At 34.0% G+C, this 15,457-nt stretch overlaps 8 protein-coding genes and 6 pseudogenes across 14 annotated transcripts, besides 2 other annotated features; 6 read left to right on the top strand and 8 right to left on the bottom strand.

Moving 5' to 3' along the window:
• Positions 1-14,043: part of a mobile genetic element that runs on past the window's edge.
• On the bottom strand, positions 199-1,035 carry TVAGG3_0887980 (annotated as a pseudogene). The gene has a single exon. A coding segment is annotated over exon 1 (837 nt).
• TVAGG3_0887970 (uncharacterized protein) lies at positions 1,127-1,600 on the top strand (the record flags this gene model as incomplete). The annotated part of the gene is made up of 1 exon (XM_051250744.1): positions 1,127-1,600. The coding sequence occupies one exon, from the start codon at positions 1,127-1,129 to the stop codon at positions 1,598-1,600; it is 474 nt and encodes a 157-aa protein (XP_051086219.1).
• On the bottom strand, positions 1,750-2,576 carry TVAGG3_0887960 (annotated as a pseudogene). The gene has a single exon. A coding segment is annotated over exon 1 (827 nt).
• TVAGG3_0887950 lies at positions 3,451-4,394 on the bottom strand (annotated as a pseudogene). Its single transcript has one exon. A coding segment is annotated over exon 1 (944 nt).
• TVAGG3_0887940 lies at positions 4,648-5,202 on the bottom strand (annotated as a pseudogene). Its single transcript has one exon. A coding segment is annotated over exon 1 (555 nt).
• TVAGG3_0887930 lies at positions 5,787-6,768 on the bottom strand (annotated as a pseudogene). The gene has a single exon. A coding segment is annotated over exon 1 (982 nt).
• Positions 7,942-8,253, top strand: TVAGG3_0887920 (uncharacterized protein; the record flags this gene model as incomplete). Its single annotated transcript, XM_051250743.1, has 1 exon — positions 7,942-8,253. One exon carries the CDS (start codon positions 7,942-7,944, stop codon positions 8,251-8,253), a length of 312 nt encoding a protein of 103 aa, XP_051086218.1.
• Positions 8,774-9,550, top strand: TVAGG3_0887910 (uncharacterized protein; the record flags this gene model as incomplete). The annotated part of the gene is made up of 1 exon (XM_051250742.1): positions 8,774-9,550. One exon carries the CDS (start codon positions 8,774-8,776, stop codon positions 9,548-9,550), a length of 777 nt encoding a protein of 258 aa, XP_051086217.1.
• Positions 9,814-10,428, bottom strand: TVAGG3_0887900 (uncharacterized protein; the record flags this gene model as incomplete). The annotated part of the gene is made up of 1 exon (XM_051250741.1): positions 9,814-10,428. One exon carries the CDS (start codon positions 10,426-10,428, stop codon positions 9,814-9,816), a length of 615 nt encoding a protein of 204 aa, XP_051086216.1.
• On the top strand, positions 10,452-10,853 carry TVAGG3_0887890 (uncharacterized protein; the record flags this gene model as incomplete). Its single annotated transcript, XM_001319790.1, has 1 exon — positions 10,452-10,853. The coding sequence occupies one exon, from the start codon at positions 10,452-10,454 to the stop codon at positions 10,851-10,853; it is 402 nt and encodes a 133-aa protein (XP_001319825.1).
• Positions 10,850-11,704, bottom strand: TVAGG3_0887880 (protein of unknown function, DUF4106 family; the record flags this gene model as incomplete). The annotated part of the gene is made up of 1 exon (XM_051250740.1): positions 10,850-11,704. The coding sequence occupies one exon, from the start codon at positions 11,702-11,704 to the stop codon at positions 10,850-10,852; it is 855 nt and encodes a 284-aa protein (XP_051086215.1).
• TVAGG3_0887870 (uncharacterized protein) lies at positions 11,754-12,635 on the top strand (the record flags this gene model as incomplete). The annotated part of the gene is made up of 1 exon (XM_001319791.1): positions 11,754-12,635. The coding sequence occupies one exon, from the start codon at positions 11,754-11,756 to the stop codon at positions 12,633-12,635; it is 882 nt and encodes a 293-aa protein (XP_001319826.1).
• TVAGG3_0887860 (uncharacterized protein) lies at positions 12,636-12,860 on the top strand (the record flags this gene model as incomplete). Its single annotated transcript, XM_001319792.1, has 1 exon — positions 12,636-12,860. The coding sequence occupies one exon, from the start codon at positions 12,636-12,638 to the stop codon at positions 12,858-12,860; it is 225 nt and encodes a 74-aa protein (XP_001319827.1).
• TVAGG3_0887840 lies at positions 14,043-14,899 on the bottom strand (annotated as a pseudogene). The gene has a single exon. A coding segment is annotated over exon 1 (857 nt).
• Positions 14,043-14,995: a mobile genetic element.
• Positions 14,996-15,457: the final 462 nt, after the last annotated feature.

Raw genomic sequence — 15,457 nt, 5'->3', positions numbered from 1 at the left:
GATTTATAGGTAATGTGCAAAGATACTTCCAGAACTGACCGCTTCTCTTCTTATAAAACTTCTTTTCACCATTATCTTTCCAAAAGCTTTCTATAAGTGCTGGGTTTCCTGTTTGCTTAAGAGCTTCCAAAATGGCTTTCTGGTCATTTGTCAGTGTGCTTTCATCTCTATATGGTCTCTTTTTTGGTTTGCCTTTCTTTACATCTGACATCGTTAAGCCTTCATATTCTGTTAAATCATACATCTTTATTTCAGTAAGATTCTTTATGTTTGTCAAGAAGAAGTCATAGTGCATTTCAACAATACCTGCAGCATTTGCTTCTATCTCTGATATAAAGTTCTCCTTCAAGAGCTGATGTAGTAATGTTCCAATATTATTGAGGTTTAACGTAGAACATTCATACTTTCCACCAAGTTTATAACATACCATCCATCTCTGTTGTGAGTTTATTTTAATTTTCTCTAAGAGTCTCATGAAAACCTTACCGAAATGTTTGTGTAAGTAGTCTCTGTTTGGTTCATCTAAAGCTTCGATGTTAAAGTCAATGAGTCTATTGCCTGACTTCACATTTCTCTTCCTATTCTCTTCATCTTTCTTTAACCATCTCTCACCTTCTTTTGGTTTGTCGTCAATGGAACGAATGACATCGTTAGCTTTGCGAACTTGTTCTATAGCACTTTAAACATCTCTCTTCTCTGTTGTTTCAGTGTGTCGTCTCTTCTTCTTGTTTCACCAACGTTTGCATTTGTTATGTCAAACATTTCTCTTCTTACTTCATGAGGTACTGAACGTCTATGATATAAGTCAATAGCAACGTCATTTAAAGGAAATGCTCTTGCATGGACTTCGTCCTCGCCGCGTTGCGGCTTTATGAACTCATGAATTCTATCATAACTTATTGCACCATTGTAGTCTTTAATGAAGTCAGCGAGTGCTTTTTTGTTTGTTGCGTAATGTTTTGCAACATCTATGTTAGCTTCTGTAAGAAGTTGTTTTATTTCCGAGTGTTCTAACTTAGACAACTTCCGATACATTTTTAGTAGGAAATAAAAAAAATATTTTTTGAAAAAATTAGATTAGATTTTTTTAAAGTTATTTTCAAAATAATTTAATATTTTTATTTTAATGAAACACATGCAAGATTGCAAGTTCTTTTCATACAATGCTCTCGCTACTGCCATCAAGAATGAGTTCAATAATGCTTCAAATGTTAATGTTATCTTTAACAAGAAGTTTGTGAAAGAATCTAAGTTTGGTCAGTATGTCAGACCATTAGCTATCGTCATTGACCGCAAACGTTATACTTCACAAGAGTTAGCAGTAGTTTTGAAACAAAAGAGTTTCTTCGTGAATGTCAAAGATACTCATTATACTGTTATAAAGAACTCTAATATTGACTTCTTCAGTATTGTTTTAAATCTTTCCGAACAGAAAGAATATAAGAAGGGTGAAACATATGTGAAATATTATCCTTCATCTCTGAAGACAATAACGAACAAAGATGTTATACAGAAATTCTTACCAAAGGTTGAAGAAGCTTCTATTGACATTGACGAAGGAAGTGAAATGGTTGAAGAAATAGACCCTGAAGCTATTTAATCAAAAATATATTTTTGGTGAAGAGGTGAGATCTCACCCGTTTTTTCACCTCTTTTTCACCTCATTCTCTCTCGTTAATGTTGTCGTGACTTCTGTCGTGACTTCTTCGTTAATGTTGTCGTGACTTCTTCGTTAATGTTGTCGTGACTTCATTCTTCCTCTTTGAAGTTATCGAAATATTCTGTTATTTTTTCCTTCAGTAATGTTAAGTCTTCTTTGAATGTAAGTATTGTGCAACCTTTGATGTCATAGTGTGTTTGAGGAAGAGTATTTTTGACAATTTCCTTTATTTGCTCATTCGGTGTCATTGAAATCGGTAAGTTTTCACGATAGAACCAGTTTCTGTCAGATTTATATATCTTAGCTAAGTCATAAAAGCTCTTGTTGTTTCTTCTGACTAAATGCAACATAACCATATCTTTATCTTCTTCTTTCTCCAACTCTTCAGTATATATCATATACTTATAACTCTTTTCCTTTCCTTTTGGTACTGAACGCGGTATTCTTTTCTGTATGCTTTTGTCTTTGGATTCAATGACTTCATCTTTTGCTTGAAGTTTCTTTTCCATCTCTCCACGTTCTGCTTTATATAGTTCATCTAACATCATGAAAATATAACAAGCATAACGAGGTGAAGCCCACATTGCTACAGCGTTTACTAAAAGTCTATGAACATAATAACCTTTCAAACCAGGAGCCAAATTCTTGCGATTTTCATACGGAATCTCTTCTCTCGGTTTTCCGAGGGAAGCAATCATATGAGGAAATTCTTCTAAAAGTTCTTTTGTCTGTTGGTTTTCAAACCAATGATATGCTTGCTTTGTAGAACGAAGAGCATTCATTATACTTTGCATTTGGTACATGTCATCTTTGACTGAACGAATGAGACGTAACTGTTTGTTATACTGTATGTACTCGTATTCTTCATTTATAGCTTCATGACTATAACTGTTGTTGTGTTCTCTGATGTTGTCATTACTGTCTTTACATACAAAATAAAAAAATAAATAAAAATAAAACTAACTTTATTTTCTGACTTTCACAAAAGACCAAAAATAAACGCTTTACATGTATTTTTCAGCAACTTCGTCAAATAATTTTATAGCTTTATCTATCTCATCTACTTCAAACGTTTCTTTACCTTTCGTGGGAGCACCATACATTTTCTCAAAAACTTCAAGCAGTTCTGTTTCAGCAGCTCTCATATCATTAACAAACACAACCTTGACTCTATTGACTGTACTGTCATATCTTTGAGTTATATTATATGTCCTTCCTATCTTATATCTTTTTGTGTTGAAGTCCTTCGGTTTCTGACGATGTAAAGTAAGCCTTCACTGCAACGTTCCGTATCGAATGAACCATATGTTATGAAGTTATATCCAACAACTGGGTCTAACCATAACAAAACTATTGGTATAAGACTTTTGTCTATAAGATATGCTCTTGTTCCATGAAATGCTATTGATATCATAAGCTCAGGATTTCTTGTCAAAATTTTCTGAGTTGAAGCATTTCTAACCCAGTCGTTTGTTTTCTTTCCAGATGGAGATATAATGTCTGACAAAGAATATTTGTTGTATTTCTTTGAGTATCTTACGTTTAAATCACCTATTCTAACTACTTTGGTGTCATTGTCTATCTTTCTAACTGTTTCAAACTCAATGTTTGTCATTACTGTCTTTACATACAAAATAAAAAAATAAATAAAAATAAAATTAGCGTTATTTTTCTAACTAATGAAATTCATTATTTTTGTGCTGAATTCAATAAAAATAATTTTTAGGTGAAGAGGTGAGATCTCACCTTTTTTTTCACCTAATTTTTCACCTCTTTTTTCACCTCTTTTTTCACAAGCGTTTTACATGAATTGTACGATGTATATTTGAAATCCTAAACAATTTCGTAGCTTCAATTTCTTCTTTTAGTACATCGAATGTTTTAATCATGCCGAAAGTCTCTTTATATTTCTTCTTGACGTCAGACAGAAGGAAATCTTCTGCTGTTGGATAGTTTTTATTAAGAAATGTCAACATATCCATTTTATCTTCTGCTGGCTTTTCTGCTTCTTTCTTTAAGTCTGCATAGTCGTTTCGCATTCTTTCTATCTCTTTGACTGAGTAGTTATATATTTTCTTATTGCTGCTTTACATTTTGAACATTGCGGATTCATTTTTGCGTTATACATTGAAATAAAACCAGCTAGAACAACTAAGGCGTCAATGGTTTTCTTTAACTCAAAAGCTGCTGGTTTTAACTGTTCATGCCATACCTTACCTCTTCTATCTTTATCTCTTATTTCCCAAACACATTTTGCAACTAATGAAACAAAGTTATCGTATGTCTTAAACTCCACCGATTTATATATGTCAGAAATATTTTTATAAACCATGTCGCAATCTTTGTCCATAACTTTATGGTTGCAATGATATCCTAGAAACTCATAATTTACTTTACGTATGAATTTCTTTATTTCTACTGAGTCAGTTGGTTTCACTTCTATTTCGTCGAATTCAGGAATAGTTAGTTTTTGCTGTTGGATTTCAGGCAATTTGGGTAAATGGTCAATAATGTCCTGCATTTCATAAAGATACTGTTCATTTGTTTCATCTTTCGCACTACAGTCTAAATTACTTGTTAAAAGTTCTTGCTTTATCTTCTGGATTTCTGTTTCAAAAGTATATGAAGAAGGAATAAAGCTTTTCATCTCTACCAACATTGACGTAGGATTCATGACTAGCGAGTTTGGTGCTGTAGTTGTTTGAATTGTTGTTGTGCCGATTGTTGAAATCATATCTTTTATACAAAATAAAAAAAATAAATAAAAATAAAACTAACTTTATTTTTCTATCTTAAGGAAATTCATGAAAATTCACGAGAAAGCTAAAGCAATCTGAGCCGCTAAGCGGTGAGGGTGAAAAAACGGGTGAGATCTCACCTCTTCACCTAAAATATATTTTTGGTGTAAATTTATGTTAAAATAAATGGTACCATTAATAATACATGACTGTTCTCATTCATGTCTGATTTACATCTAATGAAAAAGTTTAGAAGAATTTTCTTATTCTTTCTGGCTTATTTTTGTCTTTCCAATACTCCCGCTCTAATGGTCCCAGATGTGTTGGCTTCGACTCTCTCAAGTTCTTAGATGGTATAACATCTTCAACGCCTCCTTCATATCTTACTTTATAAGTGTCATCGTTTATGTTGTAGCCAAGTATTTCAATAACCACTCCTCGCTTTGCTTCGTCAATGGTTTCAGCAAGTTTGCTATTACTACTTTCGACTAATTTGTGACGAGGGTAAAACGCAATAGAGTCGTCAGCAGCTTTTATAAGATATCCATTACCTTGCGTAGAGTCTACGATATAATAGTTTTCTACTTAACCTTAAACGTTTCTTTGTCAACGGTTTTGTCGTCAAGAACTACACGAACTTTTGTACCAGGAATGAGGGTAAATTGTGTTGAATTTCTGATATTTTGTGTTTGGCTTCGTTTCTTTTGTATATACTTTTCTTCTTGTTGTTGTGTCATTGAATTTGGTGTATGTCCTGTTGTAGAATGTTGTTGAGGAATTGTAAACTTCGATGAAATGTTTCATTGTTTCTTCGGTAAAGTCTCGCTCTTGTTTAAATCTCTGAGCGTTCTTATGAAGCGGTTTATGATGCCGAGTATGTTATGGTTATGGTCTTCAGTAGTGTAGTGAGTTATGTTATGCTTAATGAGAAAATCTGTGATTTCATTGCTGAGTATGCACTGTCTTGGTCTGATGTTAAAGTACTTGGGCTATGTGTTCTGCTACAAACTTTTGTAAAACTCTAACACTTCACGAGTTCCTTTATTTTTCATTGGATATGCATATGCTTTACGAGTGTTAACATTAATGAAGATGAGGAATGATTTATGTCCTCCTTTCTTATACTTGAAGAGAGTGTCAAATTGGTATGCGTCAGGAGTGTTGGAGTAAATTGGTAAAAAGTAGTCGTAAGGGTTTATTTTTTTGTTTGATGTACAACATTTTTGTCAAAGAACCTTTTCACTTCAGCTCTGTTAGTAAATCCCCAACTCTTTGCAGCTTCATTGAACTTCTTAAATGACCTCCATGGATGTTGTTCGAATACTTCTTTCAAGCTCATTTATGTAAAGTTAAAGATTTTATTCTAGGCTCAAGCGCGTTCATTGAACGCGGTACCATGCGAATATAGTCACAAATGGTGGCATATAATCTGCACCCGAGCCTGTTGGATTTGTTGTGAAAGTGTGTGAATGATTTCCTGCGGTTCCACAGAAAATACCTGCGTTGAATCTACTGGTCACTTGAAATATCATATCTATGCATTCCCTGTCTATCCGAACTCTGCTGCACAGATTTTGTATAACCTCTTTTTGTTATTGAATGTGAATGATTACCTGTTGTGTTTGTAGTTCCTGTATGAGTGTGCGGTGGGAAGGTGCTTCTTTAATTTTCTTCGAACCTCCTGTTTGCTTTGAAGAGTTAGCACAGTATAAGAATTTATCTACAATCTGCTTCCACGTACCAAACCAGAACTGTTTCTGGATTTGTTGAGTTCATTGACGTTAAATAGAACCAACAGGATATAATGTTTGAAGTATTTCAGTCTTTAATGTTTGAAGCTCTGTTTTGTCTGCTTTTCTTATCATATAAATCTTGAGCAGTGAATTTAACATTATTTTTCATCACCCATGACATAAAACATTTTTACAGCTAATTTTTTCTTCGTTGTTATGTTTTCATTCGATGTTTAAACCTTGTGGAAAGTTAGGAGGTTTACAATATAATGCATCCCATCAGTTCCGTCAACCGTTCCTTCAATACTTTCTATAGCAACAGTTGAGAAGGAGTTATGTGTATGTTCTTTATCTGCTTTCTTATCTAACATTGCTGGTAGTTCATGTGTTTCAAAGTTTCTGACATGACTTCAATGTTCATACATTTACTATTTAAGGATTTAGTGTATCTTTTACGCTTGTACTTGGATTCTCTAAAGTGCACTTGAACAAGGGTATAGTTCAATATTATGTCGTCTGCTCTAACAGTAGTGAAGGATTCATGTGTATGGTTCTTGTCAGCTTTACTATTTAATGTAGCTTGAAGTTCATTTATATCGGAGATGTTGTGTTTATGAGCTTTCAAAACTTTGTTCATTGCTTCGAGTTCAACTTTGTCAGCTTTACTTTTAATAGCATCTTCAAAAGTTATTTTTGCCTTAACTCTCAAAGTAAATCTTGGTTCAACTAATACACCGTTAACATTGAAAGTAGAGGCATAAATTTCACCGGTATAACCAAATGCTTCTGGTGCTTTAGCTTCACATCATACTGTACGTACAGCTTATGTCATAACCTTTAGCACGAATGTATTTATTCTTCTTTCATTAACATTTTTTGTCTTCGCTTCATCACTTCGTGTTAAATATCCATGGTAGTCCGTTATAATCTGTTCGTCTGAAGTTATATAATGAACATGGTTCTTGACTTTATCACTCAGAGCTAAAAGCTCATTTTTGTCTGCTTTTTCGGCTAATTTCTCATTAACATCATTCACTTCTAATTCAACTCTTCCGCCAGAACTCTTATTATCATTAATCTTTTTCATTAATTCGGTAATTACGTCATAAAGACTATATTCTGTTTTCGGTTTTGTAAATAATGAGTCAAAATTTCTTTTCATCATTACATCGCTGACATTAATGATATCACCAATTCCTTTTTCATTTATTCTCTTCATTAATTCTGCAATAATGACGAATATATAATCTGTTAATTTATTCTCTTCATCGATGGTTATAGAATGTTTTGAAATTGAATCATTAACTCCTCTAAATAAATCAATAACTTCAGGATACACGTTTTAATGTCTCGAATAACCCGACCAGTATCCTGTTGTTCATGTTCTTCGTTCCCGTCGTTACGTGGTTTTATATCTCTAACCATCATCAACGCAGCCATAACCGGAGGGTTTGTTGCTACCTGTTCGAAAATCTGACCGTTATGTATGGTATATCTAAATAATTTCTTTGTGTTTGTTAAAACATTTGAAACAAGTCTTTTAAAACCATCTACAAAATTTCCTGTTTCACCTAATGTTCTTGCAGCATTTACAAGCTCACCCATTCCAGCTTTTGACCCCAAAAACGTCCATATTGCATTTATTTCACTCTGTATAGTTGTCCATTCAGCGAAACTAACACCCGCATTCGCTAAGCTGAAAATGAAATTCAGTGGATCGAACTTAATTCCACCTTCTTTTTCAATTTCAACGAACTCACTAACATGAGATTTTAAGTATTCTTTCGTTAAAATTGTTTTCCCCGATGTTATGTCATTAACGAAACTATCACCGTCAAAAGTTAACGAATTCAATTTCGTCGTTGATGCTTTTATTTCATACACCGCTTTATTGATAGTTTTTGGCTCACCTTCTTTAGAAGCATATGAAACATTAATGAATGAATTATATGTATTCGTGAATGAGTTAAAATCAATGATTTTCATTAATGACGCCTTTAATGATTCATTTACTGTCGAATCCCTTAAAGCAATTACTGAACTGTCATTAATGAAAGGTACACTACAAACCGTCGAATTTGGATCAAATGCTGTAGTTGGTGCAGGAATATTAATGATATAAGTCATTAAATCATTAAGTGACGTAAATAATGTTGTCGTTTTTGATTTAATTTCTTTAGCATCTGTTATATATGGTAATTTTATTTCTGTAGTTTCTGAATTAAAGATATTCGCTAAAAATGTTTTGTAAACTGTTTTGAACAGCTGTGTAAACCGTTGAATCCGGAACTCTTACGATTTCACCGTCCTTAATAAAAGGCATTGCACATGGTGTAGTGCTTGGGTCAATCTTTTTGGGTTATGATTCAACATATATTCTAATGCTTCATAAACAGACCTATATACGGTTGTATTATCTTTTTCAATAATTTCACCGTCCTTTATAAACGGCATAGTACATGGAGTTAAAATAGGGTCAAACTTTTCATAGTCCTTCCATGTTATGTATTTCTCAGTATTTCCATCAGTGATAACAATATATTTGTCAGTAAGTGTGAGAGAGTATTGACCAAAATATAAACGTTTAGCTCTGTCAGCTTCATACGCATATGCAGCTATACTCATATTTTAATGAGAATAAAATGTTGTTCTATTTGCAAAGTACAGACCCAAACGAATACGGGACAGTAAAGCTACAAACAAACTTAGGTCTACAGAATGAGGCGCTTGCATTCAGAATGGTTGACTTCAATACTATCGCTTCATTCGTTATAACAGATGAAACAGATTTCATGGAGATTGAAATAGATGGAAAGAAGCACGAAATAAGATTTCACAATAATGTAGAATATAAGATGGAAACATTAGCTGGAGTGTTAAATGCTCTCATAAATACTACAATAAACAAGGATAACGAAGAAAACTTAATGAATGTTAAACTTATTGCAGGAGTTTTGAAGTTCAGTTATGCGAAGGAGTTTAAGATACCAAGAATGAGTCATAGAGTACAACTTCTTTTGGGTGCATACCATATGACATTTCCTTTGAAAAGTGTTGACAAAACGATTGAGATGAAATCTGTTCCATACGTATGTTATGGTAATTGTTTATACATTGAGTCTAAAATAGCTAATGTCACAGGCATTTCAGGAGTTAATAGTAAAGGTTCAGTAGAATATAAATCCTGCTGTTATGCAGTCAATTCAATGTTCATTCCAAACGTTCCTGTCATAGCAACTCATTTAGGTAAATGGGTTCGCATTAGTCCTCATAATTTGAAAGACATGCAATTCAGACTTGTTGACTTTCAAGGAGAGCCTGTAGAACTGAGGGCACCAGTGCGAATGACTGTTGAAGTTGACTTTTTAGAAAATATTAAATGCAACAGCTTACAAGAGAACTCAGAGCTAAAAATATAAAGTATGAATATTATGTATTAGGTCATGAACTTTGGTTGTTGCTGTTTGATGAAACAAATGAATTAGTTATGTCAGTCAAGAGAACAGAAAAATATTGTGTTAGTGAAAACTGCACCAAGTCAATAAGATTAGGTTTGCATTATGAAGATGAGTTCGATACTGTTGAAGAAGTTTTGGATAGATATTACAAATTGCTAACTTGAAATTTTTTTGACTGACGGCGCAAAGCGCCAAGATGGGCTCAAAGAGCCCTCCTGACTGCTTTAATTTACTAAAACATATTTCAAACAAAGTTTATATTCTGTTGAAAGTTTTGTATACTCGTTCGAATATTTATACTTAAACTCAACTCCTGTAGTTCCTGGTGTTTCAATGATGCGGATGTTACCTATTTTCATGAATAGTGGAGTTTGACCACAGCATTCGATTTCAGGGTCGAGATAGTCAATGACACATTGTTTCCCTGTTATTCGTGAGATAACATTTTCAAGGTCCTCCTTTGTTAGAATTATTTGGTTCTTGCTTATAAGATTTGTCAAAAGCTTCTTATCGTCTTTGAGTAAAATTGTTTGGTATAACTGAAGAAGGTAATGGTCTACGTTATCTGAAGGATTTGTTTGAACATTTGTGTAAGGGTTGTCGTTGGCTTCTCTTGAAAGAATTTGGTCCAGTGGTGGATACTCTAACTTAACATCTGATGTAGCGTTAGCGTTTGAAGCTGAGTTTAAATTCACGGATTTCAGCTCTGGTTCTTTTTCTTTCAAACACTCTGAACTATAGTTCTTTATGACAATATTGTTTGTCGTTCGTGAGTCAACATTTGATGTTGGTTCAATTGGAACATTAACGGCACCAGCTAAGATGGATTTGCTTCTCATTTCATATAGAATAAAAACCTTATATGTATGAAATGAACAATATACTCGACAAGGGTTTGAATGTAAAGCTAACGAATGAAAATATTGTTGAATTCACTGAGACAGGAGCTGTGTATAAAGATGTAGAACTACTGAACAAAAGAGCTAAGGGAAGAAGCAGGAACATGAACAAAGGGTGGAAGCCTATAAAAATTTATGTCAATGATGGCTCAGGAGGTTCAAACATAAAGTATGCAGAAAGTTATAGAGTTTATGCTCTCAAAGGTGAAAAGCCTTCATTTAAGAACAGCTATTCTAACGCATATCCTCAAAAGCTAACGGATGGGGAAGTGGATGATATGAATGACAGCAAAAATATTAACAGAAATGGCGACAGAGATGCATGGAATTTGTTTACCATCAGTCAATTGAAGGTTAAACTTTAAAACAATGTTGGTCGTTCCCATGGAATATTTTTGACTTTAATGGTATTAGTCATGATATGAATCTCAAGGTATGAACGAGGAGAGATGAGAAACTTATATGCTTCCCAAATTTCTTCAAAAGGTAATGTTATACCCGACTGTTTCCAAATGAGTTCAATATCATAACGTGAGAAACCTTGAAAGATAACGAAGTCAGTTATGAGACGTTTTATGTTTAAAGCTAAAAACCTCCATGTTTGCATAAGTATTGCTACAGTTAAATGGTAATGTCTGACTTTAGTTATGATGTTAGCTAATGGTGAGTCTGGTTTTGACACTAAACCTTTACCAGCGAAGTCGTCACAAACGAGCAGAGTGTTTGAAGGATACTTTTTGAAGGGGTATTTTGAAAGTTTTGATAGAATGTAGTTTGTAAGTCGTTTCATATCGTAAACTCCTGAGTATTGACGTAAGTGGTGTTTGTCAATAATTCTTTCCATCTCCTCAGAAGTCTTTTGCATTCCTGACTGTATAAATTCAACGATGGCATAATATTTCCTCTTACGTCGAATGTAACGTTGAAGAAATTCAATGAGTTCACTGTCTGGAACTTTAACGACAGAGGCTTGAGCTTTTGACATAAATGTTTTCGCTGTTGAATCCATAGAGTCTGAAGTTGCTGATATAATGATTTGGTCATAGTAAGAGTCGTTTCCTAAACGCTCTGTTATGAGTATATGACGAATGAGGTTAAATGTCTTTCCTGACCCCATCTTTCCACAATAGAAATAAACACCATTTGAACAGAACTCATAGTCCTTACTGAAAGGAAGAATAAGAGAAGAGTTAAGTTTGTCTGTAGTTTCATTCATGTCTTCATCTACGTCATGTATTAAATGCTTCATTTTATCTCCATTAAAAATGCAAGTCAGAAATATTCAGAACATAGCACCGAGTCTAACTGACAAGAGTATAAAGATATACTATGAACACGTTATGATGAAATCTACCAAAATTCAAGAAAGTCAGTATACTTATGAATATCCAAGACACTGGGTAGAGTATGTAGGAGGTGAGAAAGCTATTGAAATCAGACAGGTTCGAAGTATTCCAGCAGGAAGAACAATATTATTGAAGAACTTTAATGTTTTGAGGTATAATGATGAAACAAAGAAGCAAGATAGTTTCCCTGTTGCTGTGTATGTGAACTTAGATACAGGAGATGACATGAAAGTTTTTAATACAAAGCTTCAAACGGTAGTGAGAGAACAACTGACTGCGGAAGGACATCCATTACCTTCAGAAGTTACCATAGCATATAATTTTGAAACAAACTCAATAGATTTTAAAGTCATCTCTGCAAAGAAGTCAGGTTTTACATTTAATGAAGCAGATGTATATTCGAATGAAAACTTCAAAGCTATTGTATGGTTAGATAATGACGATTGCTTTAAGAAAATATTTAAATACAGTGACTCAACGATGTCAATTGATGACCTTCGTGGAATGTTACCATCGACGTTTACAGTAGAAGGTTCAGCAGGATTGCTTACAAGATTGTCAATTGGTGGTATTTGGTCTCGTGAGAACATTGTTATAAAATCCAGTATAAGTGAATTTGCTGAAGAATCTATATTATGTCTTTCAAACTACATGTATTCGCCGCCGAAGCATTATAGTATAACAAACTTTGTCAGTAAGTTTAATATAAGACTTGTCGAACCTTCTTCAATGAAAGATGTTGTGCTACCCAAAGACGGAAAGGATGGACTCATTATTGAGATGATTTTAATAGCATATTAAATGAGCTTGTTCTTGAAGGTCATTCATGATGAAATAACTGTTGTAGAAGATGTTAGCAATTGTTCAGACATTTTGAAGCGTATAGATGAGATAAGAAAGAAGTTAGATAGACCGCAAAGCGGTGAGGGCGAAGCCCGTGAGAACGCTTATGTTTCATTGACTTTCTCCAGTAACGAGAACTTTTATGAGATAAGATTGAAGAGAGATGATTTTAATATGGTGTAAATGGTAGCTTGGGCAGCTTTAGGCGCAATGGGAACAAAAGCATTAGCATTTGGAGCAAAAGCACTTGGAGCTTATGACGCAGTAAATAAAATGAGTGGAGGAAGGGTTTCGAAGACATTAGATGCAAATAAAGGGAAGATTGGAGGCTGGGTTGCAAAGAAGTTAAGATTAAATAAAATAGGGCTCATAAATAAAGCATCCAATTTGGTTGCGACTGAGTCAGAAAATGCTTTAGGAAAGGACGATGAGTTTGCAAAACACGCAAAAGACTTTAATGACCAGATGAAAGGTGAAACAATGCATTTAAATAGAGTCGATGGAACTAAAGAAAATGTTTCTTCTCCACCAGTAGTTCTTCCGTATGGTCCCTATGGAATGTATGGAAACCCTTACGAAAGACCATTTGACCCATTGACTGGTGGAAGTAACTGGTATCATTACGGCCGAAGAAGAAAGACAGTCAAGTTGGAGACAGACGTGAAGAAAGCAACTAAAAAGAAACCAAGGAAGAGAGTTATAAAGCAATGAATTCAACAGGGTGAAAAAAGAGGTGAGATCTCACCACTTCACCTAAATTTATTTTTGTGCTATGTTTTCATACGTGTGAGGGTGGTGATATCATTAATTTTTAAGTTTATTTTTTATTTTACTGAAAATTTTTATTTGGATGTAAATGACAGAACAAAAGCAACTCATACAAATCGAAAAATATAACAAACATACATTTAAACATTTATTCTTCCTTTCTGAGCATAACATGTTCTTTCAAATACATCCGAGACCAGTTGACTTTTCATTGACTGTGTATAAAGATAGAAATAGTTATATCATTAAACCATATGATGACGAAGGTAAGTTATGTAAATTGTATGTTAAGAAGTTAGAGAAAGCTTATGGCTTCAAGTATGACTACAATAGGGTTAACACTGATGATGAAGATATTGAGGAAAATTTATGAGAACATTAGTGAAGTCGTTAGTGAGAACGATAGTGAGAACGTTTATTTTTTTACATTAGTGAGTTTGTTAGTGAAGTGGGTGGCGGTTTTGTAAATATTTAAGGTTAAGTTAGTGTTGTCGTTTGTGTTGTAAAATATACGTTACCGGTTTCGTAAAGTGTCAAAACCGTTAAGTGGTGTACGGAGGCGCGCAGTGCCACAGTACCCAACTTAACCATACTAACTTGTGAACTCTTGAATTATCAAAATGAATTGCAAACTTTTGCTTTTGTTGTTTGGATTTCTCAAACTCATCAGAATTGATAATTTGAGTAAGAACATTGTCAATTAGATACTGAGCATTCATCGTATTAGGTTTTTGAAGAATATCAATTGCGATGATGCCATTCACGCCCCAAAAAACCGACAACATCATCATTGATGTGTCAATTTTTTTCTTCGGGAATGTTTGCGGATTTTCATCCTTCGGGATCCACATGATTTTGGCTTCTGTTGCATATTGAAACCAAGACTCGTCCCCTGTTACTAAAAAGCGAAACTTCTTGGATTGATACGCACCCAATATAGAGAGGAGCTCTTTCGAAGATTGGACTCTAGATTTTTTTTGAACTGAATTAAGGTTGTGCGGAACCCAACGTGTATACGCTAGTTTGTAGTTCAAATAATTGTGCAGATAATAACTGACTGTTGTACGTGGTATCTTTGTCATCTCCTCTATCCTTCTGAGTGATGCTCTTGGGTCTTCATCTAGCGCTTGAAGAATTGCTTTGATTTTTCTTTGATCCGGCGATTTTTTGTCAATTTTTATGATGGGCGCCTTTTTGTTCATGAAGTGATACATCCTAACATGATACGTTACAGTGGAATAGCTAGGAGCATCCATACCGAAGCATTTTACCAATGTCTCGTAGATTTTTTTACAGTCTTTGCATTTTTTTGCAAGAGCGAGGATGTTTTCTTTATGATTCATTAAAAAAATGAAAAAAATCCCGCCAAAATTTCCCGCGAAACCGCCTCTTGTCTCAAAATTCATTTTATATCCCGGCATGGCGCCAAAATACAACATACTCATCATATACATATATTCATATTTTTTATTATATATTTATAATCAGCATATATCTCCTTTAATAGTCTCATATAGAGCGCTGTGCTAAACGCACCTTTGGACACCCTATATTTAACATTTTCAAATTGATCATTATATGATGCACGAATGAGTGGAGTCCATCCAAAATTATCCTTTGCTTCTTTATCAGCTCCAACTGAGATAAGATATTTAACAATTTCAAATTGATCATTATATGATGCACGAATGAGTGGAGTCCATCCATCATTATCCTTTGCTTCTTTATCAGCTCCAACTGAGATAAGATATTTAACAATTTCAAGATGATCATTATATGATGCACGAATGAGTGGAGTATATCCATTATTATCCTTTGCTTCTTTATCAGCTCCAACTGAGATAAGATATTTAACAATTTCAAATTGATCATTATATGATGCACGAATGAGTGGAGTCCATCCATCATTATCCTTTGCTTCTTTATCAGCTTCAACTGAGATAAGATATTTAACAATTTCAAGATGATCATTATATGATGCACGAATGAGTGGAGTCCATCCATCATTATCC

This window comes from Trichomonas vaginalis, chromosome VI (genome assembly GCF_026262505.1).
Source record: "Trichomonas vaginalis G3 chromosome VI, whole genome shotgun sequence".
NCBI classification, from domain to species: domain Eukaryota; phylum Parabasalia; order Trichomonadida; family Trichomonadidae; genus Trichomonas; species Trichomonas vaginalis.
Note: the sequence above shows the minus strand (reverse complement) of the source record. Positions and strands in the feature narration are given on the sequence as shown.